Here is a 16247-nt window from a genome sequence, read left to right as displayed (position 1 = left end):
ATATGAAGTAATAATCACAAGATTTAACAATAGTTCATAATAACAATAAAATAAAAATAATGAGAGGTTTGAGGATCACAAAACTAAGTCAAATGACAGAAATTTAAGATACACATTGACTCATAATATGACATTAATTTTTTAGGTGATTTTATTTATTTTTAGTTTGGTAATTCTTTTTTTAAGTATTTCTATTGAAATATAGTTGATTTACAATATCATGACATTAATTCTTAACAAAAAGAGGAGAGGAAACTTGCCACTAATGAAGCACATACTAGTATCTCCCCTTTAGAAAGAATAGACTGATCACGAGCCAGAATTATGGACAGTTATAAGCGTAGCATTAGGAAAAAAAAAGGAAAAGGAAAAGAAGGGTCTTGAACTATTCAGAACTGCTTAGAACAGGAAATAAATATTCAAACATGTAAAGACATAGAAACAAACCTGTTACATACAAAAACAGAAAATGGGAAAAATAAAACATGCTTGAGGCATATTTATAGTACATGGCAATGAAACAGATATAAATGGAAGATATGTTCATTCAAACATGTAGCCATTGTAGCCAATATCTATAAGGTAAAATACAGGGAACATAATACAAAGCATTTGAATCAGGAAAGTCTGTACAATGGGGTATTGTGAAGTAAGTTACAGCGACTATGAAGTCTGTTCACGAAAGATGATTATAGGATAAAAATACATAGTCACTACATGTCTCTATTTTGTAAGCAAGTTTTAAAGAGTATTTAAGTTGCTTGAGAGACCTACATAAAACATACTGTGAAAGAGCATTTATACCAAATAGAATGATGCATTGCTTGAGGGTCTTGATACTAATTAATGTGGTACAAAGACAAAGCTGTGAATGGATAAATATTTCCTTGGAAATCCTAGACCTTAAAGATGCATGTTTTTAATTGATCTTTAGGGTCTAGGATTTCCAGAGTACAAAAGTTTATTTTACATTTCTAAGCCTAGTGGAAACTGATATAAACGTAAAAGTCTAAAACCTATAAGTAAGTGAAAATCAACTTGTATGTAATAGAAAAAAATAATAAAAGCATGTGAAGTATGAAATAGTAATCAGTGACACACAGCACCAAAGTACTAAGGAAAGGCTTAGAAAAGATTAAATAGCTGCAGTTAAGATAAATTATACTGAAACAGTCCTAACTTTTGCATTTACTAACATGAATAATCATACCAAGAAAGGTTTTAAAGTATTTTTATTTCGTAAATTTTACTTGGCATTTGACATGTCACTCATTTATACAACAAATCTTCGCCGAGTACATTCTAGATGCTACACAGAAAATGAAATTTGGAAAAATTAGATTTCTTACACTTAAAATAGAATATATTAGCTTCACTGAGTGTAAGGCACTACTTAATAGCAAAGTTATTTTTATTGCACTTTACACAGGATCATTTAGTCATTTCCTGTTAGTTAAAATTGTCTTTAATTCTCATGACAAAAACAACTAGATGAAACACAATAAAATAATTAAGGTTAGGAATCAGACTTCCCTAGGATTTATACCCTCATAATTTTGGCTTAAAACGTTTTTCAAGATTGACAAGGAAAAATAAAACTTAAGCGTAATTTAATTAATTAATTAATTGTGGACAATAACAACAGATTTTTAACTTCAGCAAGGGAAAAACTACCTGATCTGAAAGTCAGAAAAAGAATGCAAATAGGCGGAAACACTGTAATAGGTAAAATTCAGTACAGAATCTTGATCAAATTAATTAGGAAAAAAAGTAAACAATCAAAGTAAAAATTAGGAGGTACTCTCATGCTTTAAAACTTCAATGGAGGCTGGGGCCCCCGCCCCAGGGCGAGGAGGAGGAGGAGGAGGAGGAAGAGGAGGAGGGGCAGGAGGGTTTGGCTGAGCTGCAGCGGCTTTTGTCTGTTCAACACAGGCTTGGGACCTTCCAGGGGGACGGAGCCCCAGGGCTGTTGAAGCCTGCAAGTCCCCTCCCCTCCCCCCTCCCCCCCCTGCCGCTTTGTGGCACCCCCCTCCCTCTACCCTTTCCCACTCTGATAATCTAGCCATGACAATAGCAGAAGCACAGCCAGCCCAGCGGGCAGCCCCAGGCCAGCAATATATGCCCGGTCAAATTGGTCCCACTGGGTGCGTCTGCAGTGGGGAAGTCTAGCCTGGAATTACGTTTTGTCAAAGGGCAGTTCCACGAGTACCAGGAGAGCTCCACTGGAGCGGCCTTCCTCACCCAGTCGGTTTGTCTAGACGACACAACTGTCAAGATCTGGGACACAGCGGGGCAGGAGAGATACCATAGCTTGGCGCCCAGGTACTACAGAGGTGCCCAAGCTGTAACTGCGGTTTATGACAGTACTAATCGGGAAACCTTCGCCCGGGCAAAGACATGGGTAAAGGAGCTACAGCGACAGGCCAGTCCTAGCACCGTTATTGCCCTGGCGGGGAGCAAAGCTGACCTGGCCAGCAAGCGCATGGCGGAGTTCGAAGAGGCCCAGGCGTAGGCAGATGACAACAGCTTATTGTTTACGGAGACTTCAGCCAAGACAGCTGTGCACGTGAACGATCTCTTCCTGGCAATAGCTAGGAAGTTGCCGAAGAGCGAACCCCGGGACCTGGGGGCTGCAGCAGGCCGAAGCCGGGGTGTGGATCTCCATGAGCAGTCCCAGGAGAACAAGAGCCAGTGTTGTAGCAACTGAGGGGTGGCGAGCAGCAAACAAGTACGGAGCTAGCACGAGAGCTGAGAAATAACCTCCGTCCCCACCGCTGGGCACGCAGCCCCTACGCGAACAGCACACCGAGCCCTGGCTCCCAAGGGCTGCCTCTTGACAGCTCCGTCATGGCGCTTTGTAACGCTTCAGCAACACCAGGCGGCTGTTGCCACTGGCCTCCTACCCCTGCTCTGGGGCTTGCGGGTCAGATTCCCCCAGGACTTAACTTCCAAATCAAACTTTCTTCACTTTGTATTATAGGTACAAGACGGTGACCTCCTTATCTTTCCTCCTCCTCCTCCTCCCCAGTTTGTTCAGAAAACATTTGTCTCCTGCCCCTTCCCCTTCTGCTTTTGGTCAGTCTTTGTTCTTGATCCTCTTTTTCTTCCCCTCCCTGGGGTGGAGAAGGTTGTGAACCCAGGAACCGAGGAAGGAGGTTTCCAGTTCAGTCACCTTAGGGGCCCTGGGGGAAAGTAAGGCTCCGAGCAGAGGGGAGTAGGGAAACATTTCCTTTTTGTTTTTATTTGGCTGGAGCTTCTCATATTTGAAAGCACTGAGTTGGCCTCGTGGAGGGTGTTTCTAGGTAGAGGTGAGAATGGGAAGGCAAGCTCTCAGGCAGCAGGTTGGAGTCTTGCTGTTAGCCAGCTGGGCAGAGGTGGAGATGCAGTGTCATCTGCGGCTCAGGAACTCTCCCAAGGCTTACTTTCCCCTCACCCAGCCTCTCAGGTAGCTGCTCCGCCATAGTGGGGGAGATTCTGGACCCCAGAGTCCTCCAAAGAATCTTCACTGGTTGCGTGCATCTTTGGCTCTGCTGTGATCTAAACGGAGGGACCAGTTTCTGATACCCATCCTCTGACTCACACTTATGCATTTTTTTTTCTCTCTGGCGCTCAGATGGCCTCAGCCCCAGACACTACATCCCCCCTGCAGTTTGCACTTCAATTGATGGTAGTTCAGTTGTGATACTGTTTTATGGGGGGTTTGATTGATTTACCTGCCCTCTTAACTTTTTAATTAAGTGGAATCCAAGGTGTATATGAGGTTTGGGTGGGGGCAGTAGAGAACAGTATCGCTGACGGCTACTCAAGCCCAGTCTCCACTGCTAGCCTCCTCCAACTCTGATTCTTACTTCACCTATATTCTGGCCAGCCTAACTCTTGGGGGTAGGTTTACCTTTCCTGAGGAATTAACTGAGCAACTGGAGAGCAGTCTCAGGATAGCATAGGCCATTGTAGGGGAGTGAAGAGGAGTCAGCAAGAGGGAGGAGCTTTCTGTCCTTTTCCAGGGTTCCCATTCAATTTGACCCACCGATTACCACATCTTTTCTACTTCCCTGTAAATAGGTATGGTCTTTATTCCCACTGTACAGTCTGTTCTGCCCCCCACCTCCCATCAGGCCCTATATCTTTTCTCCTTTGTTAGTATCTTCGGTTTGGTCCCTCCATGCTTACCCCCCAAACCCACCCCCCATGCAACCAGTGGCTTAATCCGTAGTACCACAGAGGCCTACTTGTGGCCCCCTAGTATCATAACACCTGTTCCTGTGGACAGGGAACGACTGGCACTGAAGGTCCCTCACAGCTGTCTCACATCACCAGGGGACATTGGTCCTTTCTAAATCTCTAGGCTCTCTTCACATCCCTCATCAGGTATTCTAAGATGTCTTTGGGAAGCCATCAAGGCAAGAGCGAACTCTAAATCCCTTCTTGTTCTAGCTCCGGGTTTTGAGGAAATTGGAGGAAATAAGATAGGAGAGGCCATAGTGACCTAGGATTGGAACCTGTCTGCCCTTTTGGCTTGCAGACTGCCTCCTGTCCCAGAGAAGCTGAGAAGGCCATGAAGCTGAGATTCTGAAGGACCCAGCCTACGTTCTTCCACCTACACCTAAATTCCCTTCCTTTACCGGGGCAGCCTTAGTCCCCGTGGCCCTGAAACACATACACATTTTCCCCTCCTTTTCCCAGCATCCGCTAGCCCCCCAAAGCCGCCAGTGCATCCTTACAAGTGGAAGAACTACGACGGCTCCCTTAAGTTTCTTAGAAATGAAGTCCTTTCTCGGTGTAGTTTTCCCCATGGAGCAGTAGTGAAGATGTTTCATTGCCTTGGGGCCGGGAAACCATTTCTCCAGGCTTCTTCTCCCCTCCCCTGCCCTCCTTAGGAACAGGATTGGCCTTAGCTTCTGGGCCTATCTGCTGCCTTCCTTCTACTTTCTATTAGCTCTTCCGCTTTCCTTTGAGCTCTGTTGGGCTTAGGGAATCTTAGTTTTTATTTCCCAGCTCTTCATTTTTTTCTTCTGATCTTTTTTTTTTTAAGGGGGGGTATCTTTTTTTTTTTTTTTTTTTGGCTTCTAAGAAAGCATTTGCCTTTTTGCCCCTTTCTTCTCTCCCAACATAACAATCGCGGTAACGGAATGCGACTGCTGATTTACCGATGTATTTCATGTAAGTAGAAAAGGAGGGAAAAAAAAAAAACCTTCAATGGAAAAGTACACTGGGCAAAGGGTAGAAATCACAGCAGTGTCTGCAAAGGAATCAGATTATTAGCTTAAAAGCTTGTTTCAGGAAAACACGCTTTTCAGATAATATTTCTATAATTCGTTACTAAAGAAACAATTGTGCAAGAATCTGATTTTGCAAAGATACATCAAAGTGCTTTATGTCAATATATGGGTGGGCACTTCATTTTAACTCTGATTCTGTTTCATGGGACTCATGTGCTTCTACTTCCTGAACGATTTGATACTGTATTTGGTAACAAATACAGATATATTTGATATCAGACAGCTGGGCATGTCCCTTCCGTGGCTGTGAACGCACGGCCCTATTCATAAGATTCAGATGCTTCTTAAGGTGTTGGGGCATTTGATTTTGAACAGTTTCACTGGCTACTAGCAGATGAAGCACTGCTCCTCAACTTGGATGTAGAGTAAGCGAGAGAAGGGGTCGTGGTTTTAGGAAAGCACAGTGCCTTGGGGGTGAATTTAGGTTTTGTTTCCTGTATAAACATTCATTAACTGCAAGCCATCTGGTTCCCATAATTCATTGTGCTCCGTACATGATTAAAGTGTCCTGTTGAAGAGGGAAGCCTGTTGTTGTTGCTAAGAGTGTGTATTTTTTCCCATGTCAGGGTCAGAATTTTTGTTAGGTTCACAATAAGCTGTTGACAGGCCTAATTCTCTCAGGTTATGATAACCAAATTTTGCTAAACAAATTTCATGACTGTGGTTACGGTCAATTATGTACTGTTCCTATTTCAGGGAAGATATATTCCTCTCTCATGCTTGCAATGGGTAAGTGTTAGCCACAGGGAGCATGCCAGAAATGTAGGACAGAGTCTTTCAGTTGGTTAATAGCACCAATAATTTACATGATTTAAAAAAAATCATGATTGCTCTGTACTGGTAAAGGCTATGGAAATCACCTTTTTATTTCTTTTAACTGTGAACCACATAAAATAGAGAAAAAATAACTCATGAGTGATAGAAATGGGGTGTACAGTGAGTATGTTTTATGTATAAAACAGAGTGAAAGGGACCAATAATCTTGAAACTTGGGAACAAACAATAAGCCCAGTGAATTGAGATGCTCCTAGTAACCAAAATACTTGTCTAGACTATCTGTGCCCTACCTGAAACCTCTACCGAATTAACTCCTCCTGATCCATTATCAGTTGAGATGGTTTTTCTTGGCAGAAACCCTCCCTGAAGTCTAAGACTGGATTTATTGAAACTATCAAGGGGTCCCACTGTATTGTACATAACATTACCATGGCAATTACTCACTATATATTCAGCATAAATCTCTCTGGTAGGCAGAAAAATGCTGCCCCACCTAAGATGTTCACACCCTAATTCCCTTAACCTGTGAATATGTTACCTTCCATGGCACAAGGGCCTCGACATATGTGATTAAGGTTAAGAACCTTGAAATGAGGAGATTATCCCGGATTATCCAGATGGGTCCAGTGTAACCATATGAGTCCTTAAAGAGGAAGAAGAAGGCAGAAGAGTGGGCCTGAGAGCCTCCATGAGTGCTCAACAAGGCCCCAAGCCAAGAAACACAGTGGCTTTCAGAAGCTGGGAAAAAGGCAGCGTGCAGTCATCAAGAAAATGGAATCTCAGTCCTACAACCGCAAGAAAATGAATTCTGACAACTCAGATTAGCAGGAAATGGATCATCCTGTAGATCCTCCAGAAAGGAACACAGCCTGCTATTTTAAGAGCACAAATTGAGGCAAAAAGCTGACATTTCTATGAATACCAACCTGATATGTTTTAGAATATATTTTATTGATTCTATTCGGTGAGCGAGATACTTTCTGGGATAATAGTGCACTTTAGATTTCTCCTCAATCTCTTCATCAACATGAAGATAACCATGGATCTAGCTGCCCCCGATAATCATTCCTTAACCTCATCTTTATCATCTTTATCTTATCTGCAAACCACAATGGAAGCAGATTAAGTATGGCTCATTTTAACTATAAAGGAATACAAGTTAGACTGTAACTAGCTACATAATGTCAATAAGTCAGATGAAATATTCAGTCAAAAAGTTGACTATATTAGTAAAAAATATTTAGATGCTTCAAGTTATTTCAGAAATTGAGGGATTTAGAAGTATCTTATTCAAAAAAAATCTTCGACTTCTCTATCACCCATGCTGAAGCAAAGATCCCAAAATGATGTGAGAAAAGATAAATGAGTCATTTGCTGTTTGTCTCAACTGAATGAATAATTTATTTTACTTTTACCTTTTAGAAAAGATTGAAATTCCCTGCCTTTATCTTCATTGATTTTCCCTTCTAGTGAGGAGTATGTGTTCTTTATATCACTCACGGCCAAAGAGATATTGTCAATCTTCTTCTGCAGAAGGGTCAGTTTCATTGCCTGGTAGTTCATCTGGTCAGTCATTTTTTGTGTCACTGCTGCAGATAGAAGAAGAGAAAATAGGAAACGTTTAAAAATACATATTTTAAAACCACTCAAATTTCACGATAGATTGAAAGGTAATTCATATAAGCCATGTTTGCACTTCATATTTGAAAATATAGATTAAATGCACTTAGCAAATGGCATCCTGAATTTTATACTAATATTTAGGGGTAGAAATTTATAAAAAGCGTTCTAATATCTTAGACTTCTAAAATGTTTTAACTTTGTCCAGAATGTTCAGTCTCTCTTTTGCTAACCTTAAAGAGTTGCTGTTAGACTTTCAATAGATGAGGAAATTGAGGGTCAGAAAACTGAAATACCTTGCTTGAGATTACAGAGCTAATGCTTTATCTTCTGCTTTCAAATCCAATGCTTCAGCATTAAATAGATGTAACTATATATATATATATATATATATACACACACACTTATGTATATATGCTACATGTATATATGTAGTTTGTATCTATATTCTGAGAATTTTATTCTTTACTGAGGTATTTATTCTTTAAAGAGATAAAGAGATTCAGAATCTGGTTAGAATCACTTTATAAAGCAATGATACTTTCCATGCCATTACACATGCGTTTCAATAATTCAAGGAGGATTTTATGGTATCTTGTGAAAATACTGAATTTCAATCCCTTAAAGAAATTTGAGTACAGATCCTAAGCTATATTCACCTGCATTCTTAAAGAGGTCCCCTTAAATCAGACTTCTCAAGTTGAGTGCCTTATTTTGTATGACTAGATATATGCCAAACATAGTGAGATGTTTTTAGCAGTAACCAACTTTATGTTTCTAAGAGATGAGGTTAAGTCTAAAAGGAGTGGTAAAATATTTATGATTAGAAAGATGAGAAAATATGTAACATGCCAACTTTAGATCAACACGAGGTGCTTGTTGATTCTGAGGCACATTCTTTGCCCTAGTCAGTGAGCAATACCCCTTAGTGATCTCTTATCAACCAAGGGAAGGGAGCCTTCTTCGCTCCCTTAAAATGATCCTGTCCTCGCATCCATGTCAGGGTTCTTCCATGACTGTACTGTTTGCAGGACAAAAGTGTGATTTAATTTTGGAAACCTGGGATTTCCTTACAACCTAGTATGACGGCATTTTTATTCTCCTTCTGTGTCTGGAGGACCCTGACTGTACTCTTTGCAGGACAAAAGTTTGATTTAATTTTGGAAACCTGGGATTTCCTTACAACCTAGTATGACGGCATTTTTATTCTCCTTCTGTGTCTGCACACAGAGCTCCAATAATTACACATGTTCCCTTCAGGCTGGGAACCTGCAGCTCACCCCCAGTTCCTCCCAGCATGCAAATAGAAAAGGATCGAGAGGTATGTTAATGTCACCATCAAACATTTGACAGCCAAGTGATGTCTTGTTTGGAAGTCATCATAAATAGTGTCGACAGTGACTGGGTTATAGGGGTGACAGTAATTACAGCCAGTGACCTGGGTCACCACAGTCTCTCTGCTGTGGCTCGGGCATCCCTCTACCACCTGCGGCGTGACTCTCAGCCTGGTTGCTGTGTATCAGCTGCTGTTGTTCCTGGGCTAGAAGGAAGCAAAAAGAGAAGAGAGAGCGTTAAGCACGGGCACTGCCTCATTTTTTCCAGTCCCGAGCAGCAATGCGGCAGATGTGCATTTTCCCGTGTACTGGAAGCTTGATGGTCGCGATGACTGCAGGGTAAGAGGCTCCGCCCCCATCCGCAGGGTGATGGGCTCCCACATTGGTGTTGGAAGTGCAAGACTTTAGTTCTGTTTGGAAAAAAATAAAATTATTAAGGTTTCCTTTTAGGGGAAAATGGGTGGTAGTTTGGGGAAGCCGTGTAAACCGGGGTATGTAAACTGCCTGCATGATTGAGAGGAACCTTAAACTCGGCTGTGTTTAAAGCTAGAGCAGCTTTCTAAGTGAGCTGTCACAAAGATGGCTTGTTTCACAATGCAGTTTCCAACTGGTGGCCGCTTGGAAGTAAGGGAGAGCTACAGGTTCTTTACTAAAAGAATACCTGTGTAATAGTGCCACTTAAATGGGTTGTTCCCAGATTTTTAAGAAATGCATAGGCTCAAAACATAAGGACTGCATGTAAAGGTAAACCATTATAGGGCATGTCTCAAGGGGTTCAACCTGTAAAGTCAGTGAAATTTCAGAAAAATAGAAATTCTTATAAAATAAATTTACTCTAAAGAATTGCTTCTCATTTCCCATGAACCAAGTAATATTTTAAACAGCAATATAATTTTTCATTGGGGAAAACAGTTTAGAGGGAAGATTTATTAAACATATTGAACACATCAAGTAATGTATGTCTGTAATTTGCAGACTTCTAATGAACAAATTTATTCATGGAAGTCTGCATATCAGACATGAGAAAACAAGCGTTTGGTGTCTGACTGTGCTTCTTCCCATGTGAAATTATGTACCAATGAAACTGTACCTCTGGCACATGTTAATTATGCTCCCTAAGGCATATGTGGCTGGGACAATAATACTAAAGCATCTCTACTCCTAGAAAATATATTTGCCACTAATTTGAGTTAGTCTCTATTCTCAGATTGAATTTTGCATTGCTGTCTTCAGGGCACTGAGCTACATTAATAAATCTCTATTCATGTCCAAGGTTTTTGCTTTGATTTTGTTGCTTCTTTTTCTCCACTGCATGATAGATGGTCCTGCATAACTGTTGATTTATTTGGTGGAAGAAGACAGTCTGTAGCTTGGCGAAAAGCGTATGTATTTGAGGGCTGCAGTAGGAGGTGAAAAGTATTAAATTTGTGCTAGATCCTAGTAATAAAGTGCTGATAGCCCCAATTCAAATTAATTCATACAACTATATCTGCTAAATCATTGTATGGTTTTTAAAATCAAGGTTCCTTCTTAGACGATGCAATAAAGCATTTTCCTGGCAGCTAAAATCTATCTACCCAGGAGGGTTACCAGAGAGTAAAGCAATGATTCTCAAACCAGGGTCTCTGAATCAGCAGTATCAGCATCACCTGGGAACTTTTAAAAATACAACTTCTGGGCCCCATCCCAGACCTGCTAATTTAAGAAACTCTGGAGTGAGGCAGCAACGTGTGGTTTAACAAGCTCTCCAGCTGATTCCAATGTACACTAAAGTTTGAGAACCACTGGAGCAGAGCATCAAGATACATCTTCCTTAGCAACTTCCCACCTCGCTACCTTCCCTGTTTCTCTTAGCAGCGGAAGAGTGTTCAGGACACAGACTTGTATTACAGCAAAAGGAACAGGTGGGTTGAACAGAATGAACAAATTGGTCTTTTCATTTTTTTACTGCTTACCTTTCTGAGCTAGATCACAGGAAAACAAAAAGGGCTGGTGTATTGAAATGCATACCACGACTTGGTAGGCAGGAGACTTTGTTAGGAAGCAATGTGTAATTATGGTAAAAACAAAGACCATATTGTTTTGTGACATACAAACAAGGTTGCTCTTCAGATTTCTTTTTCTATCATTAACTTTTAATGCATATTATGTTTTTGCTTTGTTTTTTTACGTTTCTTTAGAATAGTGGTTTTTCATCATGGGTGGAAATCAGAAGCATCTGTTAACTTTGCAACACTAAGTGTTAATGTTCTGTCCATCCCCCTCCCACCCATCGGAAGATTATGATTCAGTAACTCTGTTCTGGGGAATTGAGCATGTGTGTACAGAGTTTTTTAAACTCTGCAGGTGATTTCGATGTGTGACCCTGGTTAAGAAGCATCAATTTAGAACAAATTTCAAAATTTTCTAATTCTAACAAGTAAATTCAATGGTGTAAGGCAGAAAATACCAGATGTTTAAGTTAAAAATTGCAATCCAGAAATTGATCTTCAGAGATTTTTCAACAGACATTGAGTGCTTGTTGATAACAAGAGCATATGTTAAAGACTTGATTTATTAAAACTGTAGTGAATAAAAACCTTTAGTTTCCTACCATTCCACAGAGAAGCGGGCCTTTACAAGGAGTAAGTGAAGCGGGGTGGAGGTGGAGGATGACTGTCACAGTTCGCGACTCCCTAGTATACATGATATTATTCTCTCTGTTGTTAGGACACAAGATCCCTGAAGAGGGACTCCTAAGCATGGATGCATGTGAAGTGTCTGAGCGACCTCCCCAGCGATCAAACCTAGAGTCCACTTACAATTTTAGAATGTCTCAGAAGTAAAAGGGCCTTTCCACTCAAAACCGAGGCTATAGCTCCCCACCTGGTAACATTCCACATACCCCAACTCCAAAACTGTATTTAGTCAGTATGCACCAGTGTGACCTAGCAATTATTAAAATACTGAAATACAGCCATACCTATTGGCAAATATATAAAGTGTAATAACTGATACAATTAATTATAAAAATCAAAATATTAACTTATTCCAAGTTAATTGTGGATGCATGATAAAGGTAAAAGATATATCTCGTAGGATACATGATAAATCTATGGAATTCCTATTATAATAACATCCGAGAACCGTTTTTCAGAACTAGCAGTTTGTTGGGCCCGTTTCATGCACTACATAGATTTTATGAAACATATTATGTTTTGGCAGAATCATCAGTTTATCGTTATGTGTGATTTATGTAGTAGTTAGAATTTCCAAATTGTTTGGTACTTACTTTAGTTTACTTGCTGGTACTAATTGTCCTCAGCACATAATTTTTGCTAAATATTATTAAAGAATTTATAATCAATTATTGAAAACACTGGAAGAGACAAAAGTTTAAATTTTCAAAGTATTTCTTTTAGAAATCATGAGTTGGAATTTTTTGAATCTGAGAAAAAAACAGAAATGTTTTCAATAATGAGCCTAGTCCTGGATTATCTGATATACAGTGCAAAAATCAGTTAGTCTGGGACATCTTTTGATATATAAAATATCAAAGTCAAAAATATCAAATCAATATCAAAAATCAATTTGGGCTTCCCTGGTGGTGCAGTGGTTGAGAATCCGCCTGCCGATGCAGGGGACGCGGGTTCGTGCCCCGGTCCGGGAGGATCCCACGTGCCGCGGAGCGGCTGGGCACGTGAGCCGTGGCCACTGAGCCTGCGCGTCCGGAGCCTGTGCTCCACAACGGGAGAGGCCACAACAGTGAGAGGCCCACGTAACGCAAAAAAAAAAAAAAAAAAAAAAAAAAAAAAAAAAAAAAAAAAATCAATTTAATTTAAAATGTAATTTGTATTTTTGAAATAAAATCAGCTTTGAGTTTCAATAAAAATTAGTGGACTATTTTTACTTGATATGTAAATGTTGATTTCAAATAATGATATAAATTTATATCATTTAAAATAAAAATTGGGCTTCCCTGGTGGTGTAGTGGTTAAGAATCCGCCTGCCAATGCAGGGGACACGGGTTTGAGCCCTGGTCCGGGAAGATCCCATAAGACGCAGAGCAACTAAGCCCGTGAACCACAGCTACTGAGCCTGAGCTCTAAGGCCCATGAGCCACAACTACTGAAGCCCACATGCCCTAGAGCCCGTGCTCCAAACAAGAGAAGCCAACACAATGAGAAGCCTGCGCACCGCAACAATGAGTAGCCTCTGCTCGCCGCAACTAGAGAAAGCTTGCGCGCAGCAACGAAGACCCAACACAGCCAAAAATAAATAAATTAATTAATTAAATAGTAAAGCCTCAATACTGATGTAAATAAAATTACAATAGAAGCCTATAAAAAAAGTAAAATAAAAATTACTAGACTTATTTGTCCTCATAATGACATTCAATTTCTGTTAAAATTCATTTGTGATCAAGAGAAAAATATTAAAGAACTTTATGAAATTAGTCTCATGAAATAAGCTTTTGTAATAATAAAAATTTTCAAGTTAAGCAAAGCTTTTGAAATAAAAAACTTCAAAAACACTTTATCAAGTATGTTAATAAAACAATAAAATAAAAATATTTAGAAAAAATTAGAACTTTTAACATTATCATATAGTTGAAATAGTAGATCATTTCAGAAAAGAAAAATATTATGAAGTTACCTGACAAAATAATTCTGATATAAGAATATCATTTCAAATCAGTTTTACGTTTAGCATTTGGAAAACAAGTTTTTTACAAAAAGAAAAAAGGGAATTGGTTTTCAGAAATGACAGTCTAATAGAAATGTCAATCCTTTTTTAACTTTATAAGGGAAAAAAATATTCCCCTTTTTAAACTGGAGATAACTTGAAAACTGATAAAAGATATTTTACATATGAAAAATGTTTATACATACTATTTGACACAAAAATTAATAAGGGATAAACTACATGAGAAAAACATAGATTTTCTAATAAATCATATGAAAATGAAATTTTTATGACAAAACTCAAAAGTATAATAAATGTTTAAGTTCCTTGATCTATGATGCCCTAAATTTGACCAAATGATGTTTGCAAAGCTCTATGAATTAAAGGACATTCCTACAAGAATTTTTATGATTTAGTTAATAATAAGTATACTGAATATTTTTAAATGCACACACTATTTAAGGACTGAAAAGGAATGCAATCACTGTTAACTCAGTAGTGGCTAGCAGATAATTCAGCAGGATGGCAATATCACTGATGTGAAAAGAAATCATAAACATACTGAGATTTCTTGTCACCTAAATGGCTCTAAATCTGATGGAGAAATCTCTAAAGGAGATGGAGGCAGTTACCTATATTAAATCATCTCTCTGACATCATTTAGCTGGTGTCATCCATGTCAAAAGAAAGAGCACACCAATAATTTGTAGAAATTAATAAAGTGTTTAGAAATTATTTGAATGATAAACGAGTGATTTGTGTTATGGCTTATATTACTTGGTATGTAGTTTATAATATAGATAACGTATGCATTAACTTAAAAAGTAATGCATTCTTAATTTTTGATTTTTATATTAATGTATATATTAATTGATACTGAGGCAGTTGTCAAATGTTTGAATATGACTCCTGCCCCTCTTATCCCATCCTCATAATCAAGAGGCAGATTGGTTGAGGCGCTCAAGATCCTGGTTAAAGGGAGCAAGCAACCTCAATAAAAATCACAACAGCATGTTACATAGGGTTTATTTCCAGGGGCTCAAAATACTATGCTAAAGCTTTATTATAAATCATAAGGCATTCTTTTATATTGCATTATCATATTCTAATGAAATTGGGTCTCTTCATCTCTTTACAAAGTATTACATCTTGTATAGTTAATGTAGAGATTATTACATTGCATTTCATTGAATATTCTCCATTTGAAAAGTACTGGCAACGCAGGGAATCACACGCACACACGCACATACCCTCACACTCACACAAGAGGAAGTAGCGGGTATTTTATGTGTGCTCCATTCCTATATGAGGGGGGGTAATTCATCAAGTCCTAGTTCTCTCTTTGCCGCTCAGCCCAGGCAACATCGTGAATGTGCAAGAAGTGAAAACAAACCTAGGTTAGAGGGAAAGGGTCAAGAACAGAAAGGAGGTAAACAAAAAGAATTCAAGAGTAATTTTCTATTGACCTTAGGGTCAAAAGAATTTCAAATAAGTTTTATTCATGCAATCTGGAAAAATCCTATTGCATTGCAAATGAGAGAATAGAAAGTGACATACTAGAGAAAGTCAGCAAATTAGAAATAAAAACTAAAAAGATAAGAAAAAAATTTTAAATCAGTGACAAGTAGCAGAAGAGGAATTAAATAAAGAAAGCTTTCAGGAAGAAAAAAAGATAAATTGAAAGGGATAAAGATTAGCACATAGAAGTATTGAGTGGAAGTCTTTAGTTTTCTTGCATACTCATTTTTGGTGATTCACTCCTCAGTATGTATGAAATAAAATATCTATGAAATAAAATATATATTTTATATCTATATTATCTCATAGATATCTATATCTATGAAATAAAAATTTCTCCATATTTTTTTAAAGTTTTAAAGAGACTGATTTGAAAGAAAATTTAATTGGAAACATCCTTTCAATATTGAATTTAAAAAGCTAATGTGTGTGTGTGTGTGTGCATAAAACTTCCCATTTGCTCTTAGCTATAGTTATTTTTAAATTAATTGTTTTAGGAGGAAATAGGTGAGGAAATTATACTCCTAAATGTAAAAGAAACAATTATTAAGCATCACACAAAGATCTTTGAGATCCAATTGTCATATGAACCTCTTTTCTCTGGAATTCATTGGATGGGGTCTGTGAAAACCTGAAATACCTGTTTAGCAAATTCAATAGTTGGTTATCTTTTCTTAGCTCTGTTTGTTGACTGGAGTTCAATACTTGCATTCATCCCAACTTATTTCTCAGTATTTAGCTGGTGGAGAAACAATGATAGGATCTCTGACAGCGGAGTCAGTTACTCTCCTGTGATAAAATTCCTGGTTGATCGAGGCTCTTTTATTTTTTCATTTAGCAATCTTTCTGTCTTCCCCACGTATTCTCTACCACAGGACTGCCACGATTCTAGGTTTTCCAGGCAATGTATCTTATCTTGCACTTAAGCACAGACCTTTGCTTTGTTCCACAGGGCCCAAATTTCTGTCTCTTTTTTTTGATCCTTTCTAAGATATTAGAGCTGAGACAGAAGGGCATTTATTTCAGTCAAATAATTTCCAGAGATCTTTATGTA

At 38.7% G+C, this 16247-nt stretch overlaps 1 protein-coding gene and 1 pseudogene across 1 annotated transcript in view; one reads left to right on the top strand and one right to left on the bottom strand.

The window, feature by feature from the left end:
- The window catches only part of MMRN1 (multimerin 1), a 72611-nt gene that overhangs the window by 18889 nt on the left and 37475 nt on the right, over nt 1–16247 (bottom strand). The window contains exons 5-6 of the mRNA XM_059067335.2: nt 9115–9216; nt 7472–7645 (exon numbers count right to left, since the gene is read on the bottom strand). Coding sequence (XP_058923318.1) covers nt 7472–7645; nt 9115–9216 — 276 coding nt within the window. The remainder of the gene's footprint in view (nt 1–7471; nt 7646–9114; nt 9217–16247) is intronic.
- On the top strand, nt 635–2707 carry LOC131758777 (ras-related protein Rab-5B pseudogene; annotated as a pseudogene).

This window comes from Kogia breviceps, chromosome 6 (assembly GCF_026419965.1).
Source record: "Kogia breviceps isolate mKogBre1 chromosome 6, mKogBre1 haplotype 1, whole genome shotgun sequence".
NCBI lineage: Eukaryota > Metazoa > Chordata > Mammalia > Artiodactyla > Physeteridae > Kogia > Kogia breviceps.
Note: the sequence above shows the minus strand (reverse complement) of the source record. Positions and strands in the feature narration are given on the sequence as shown.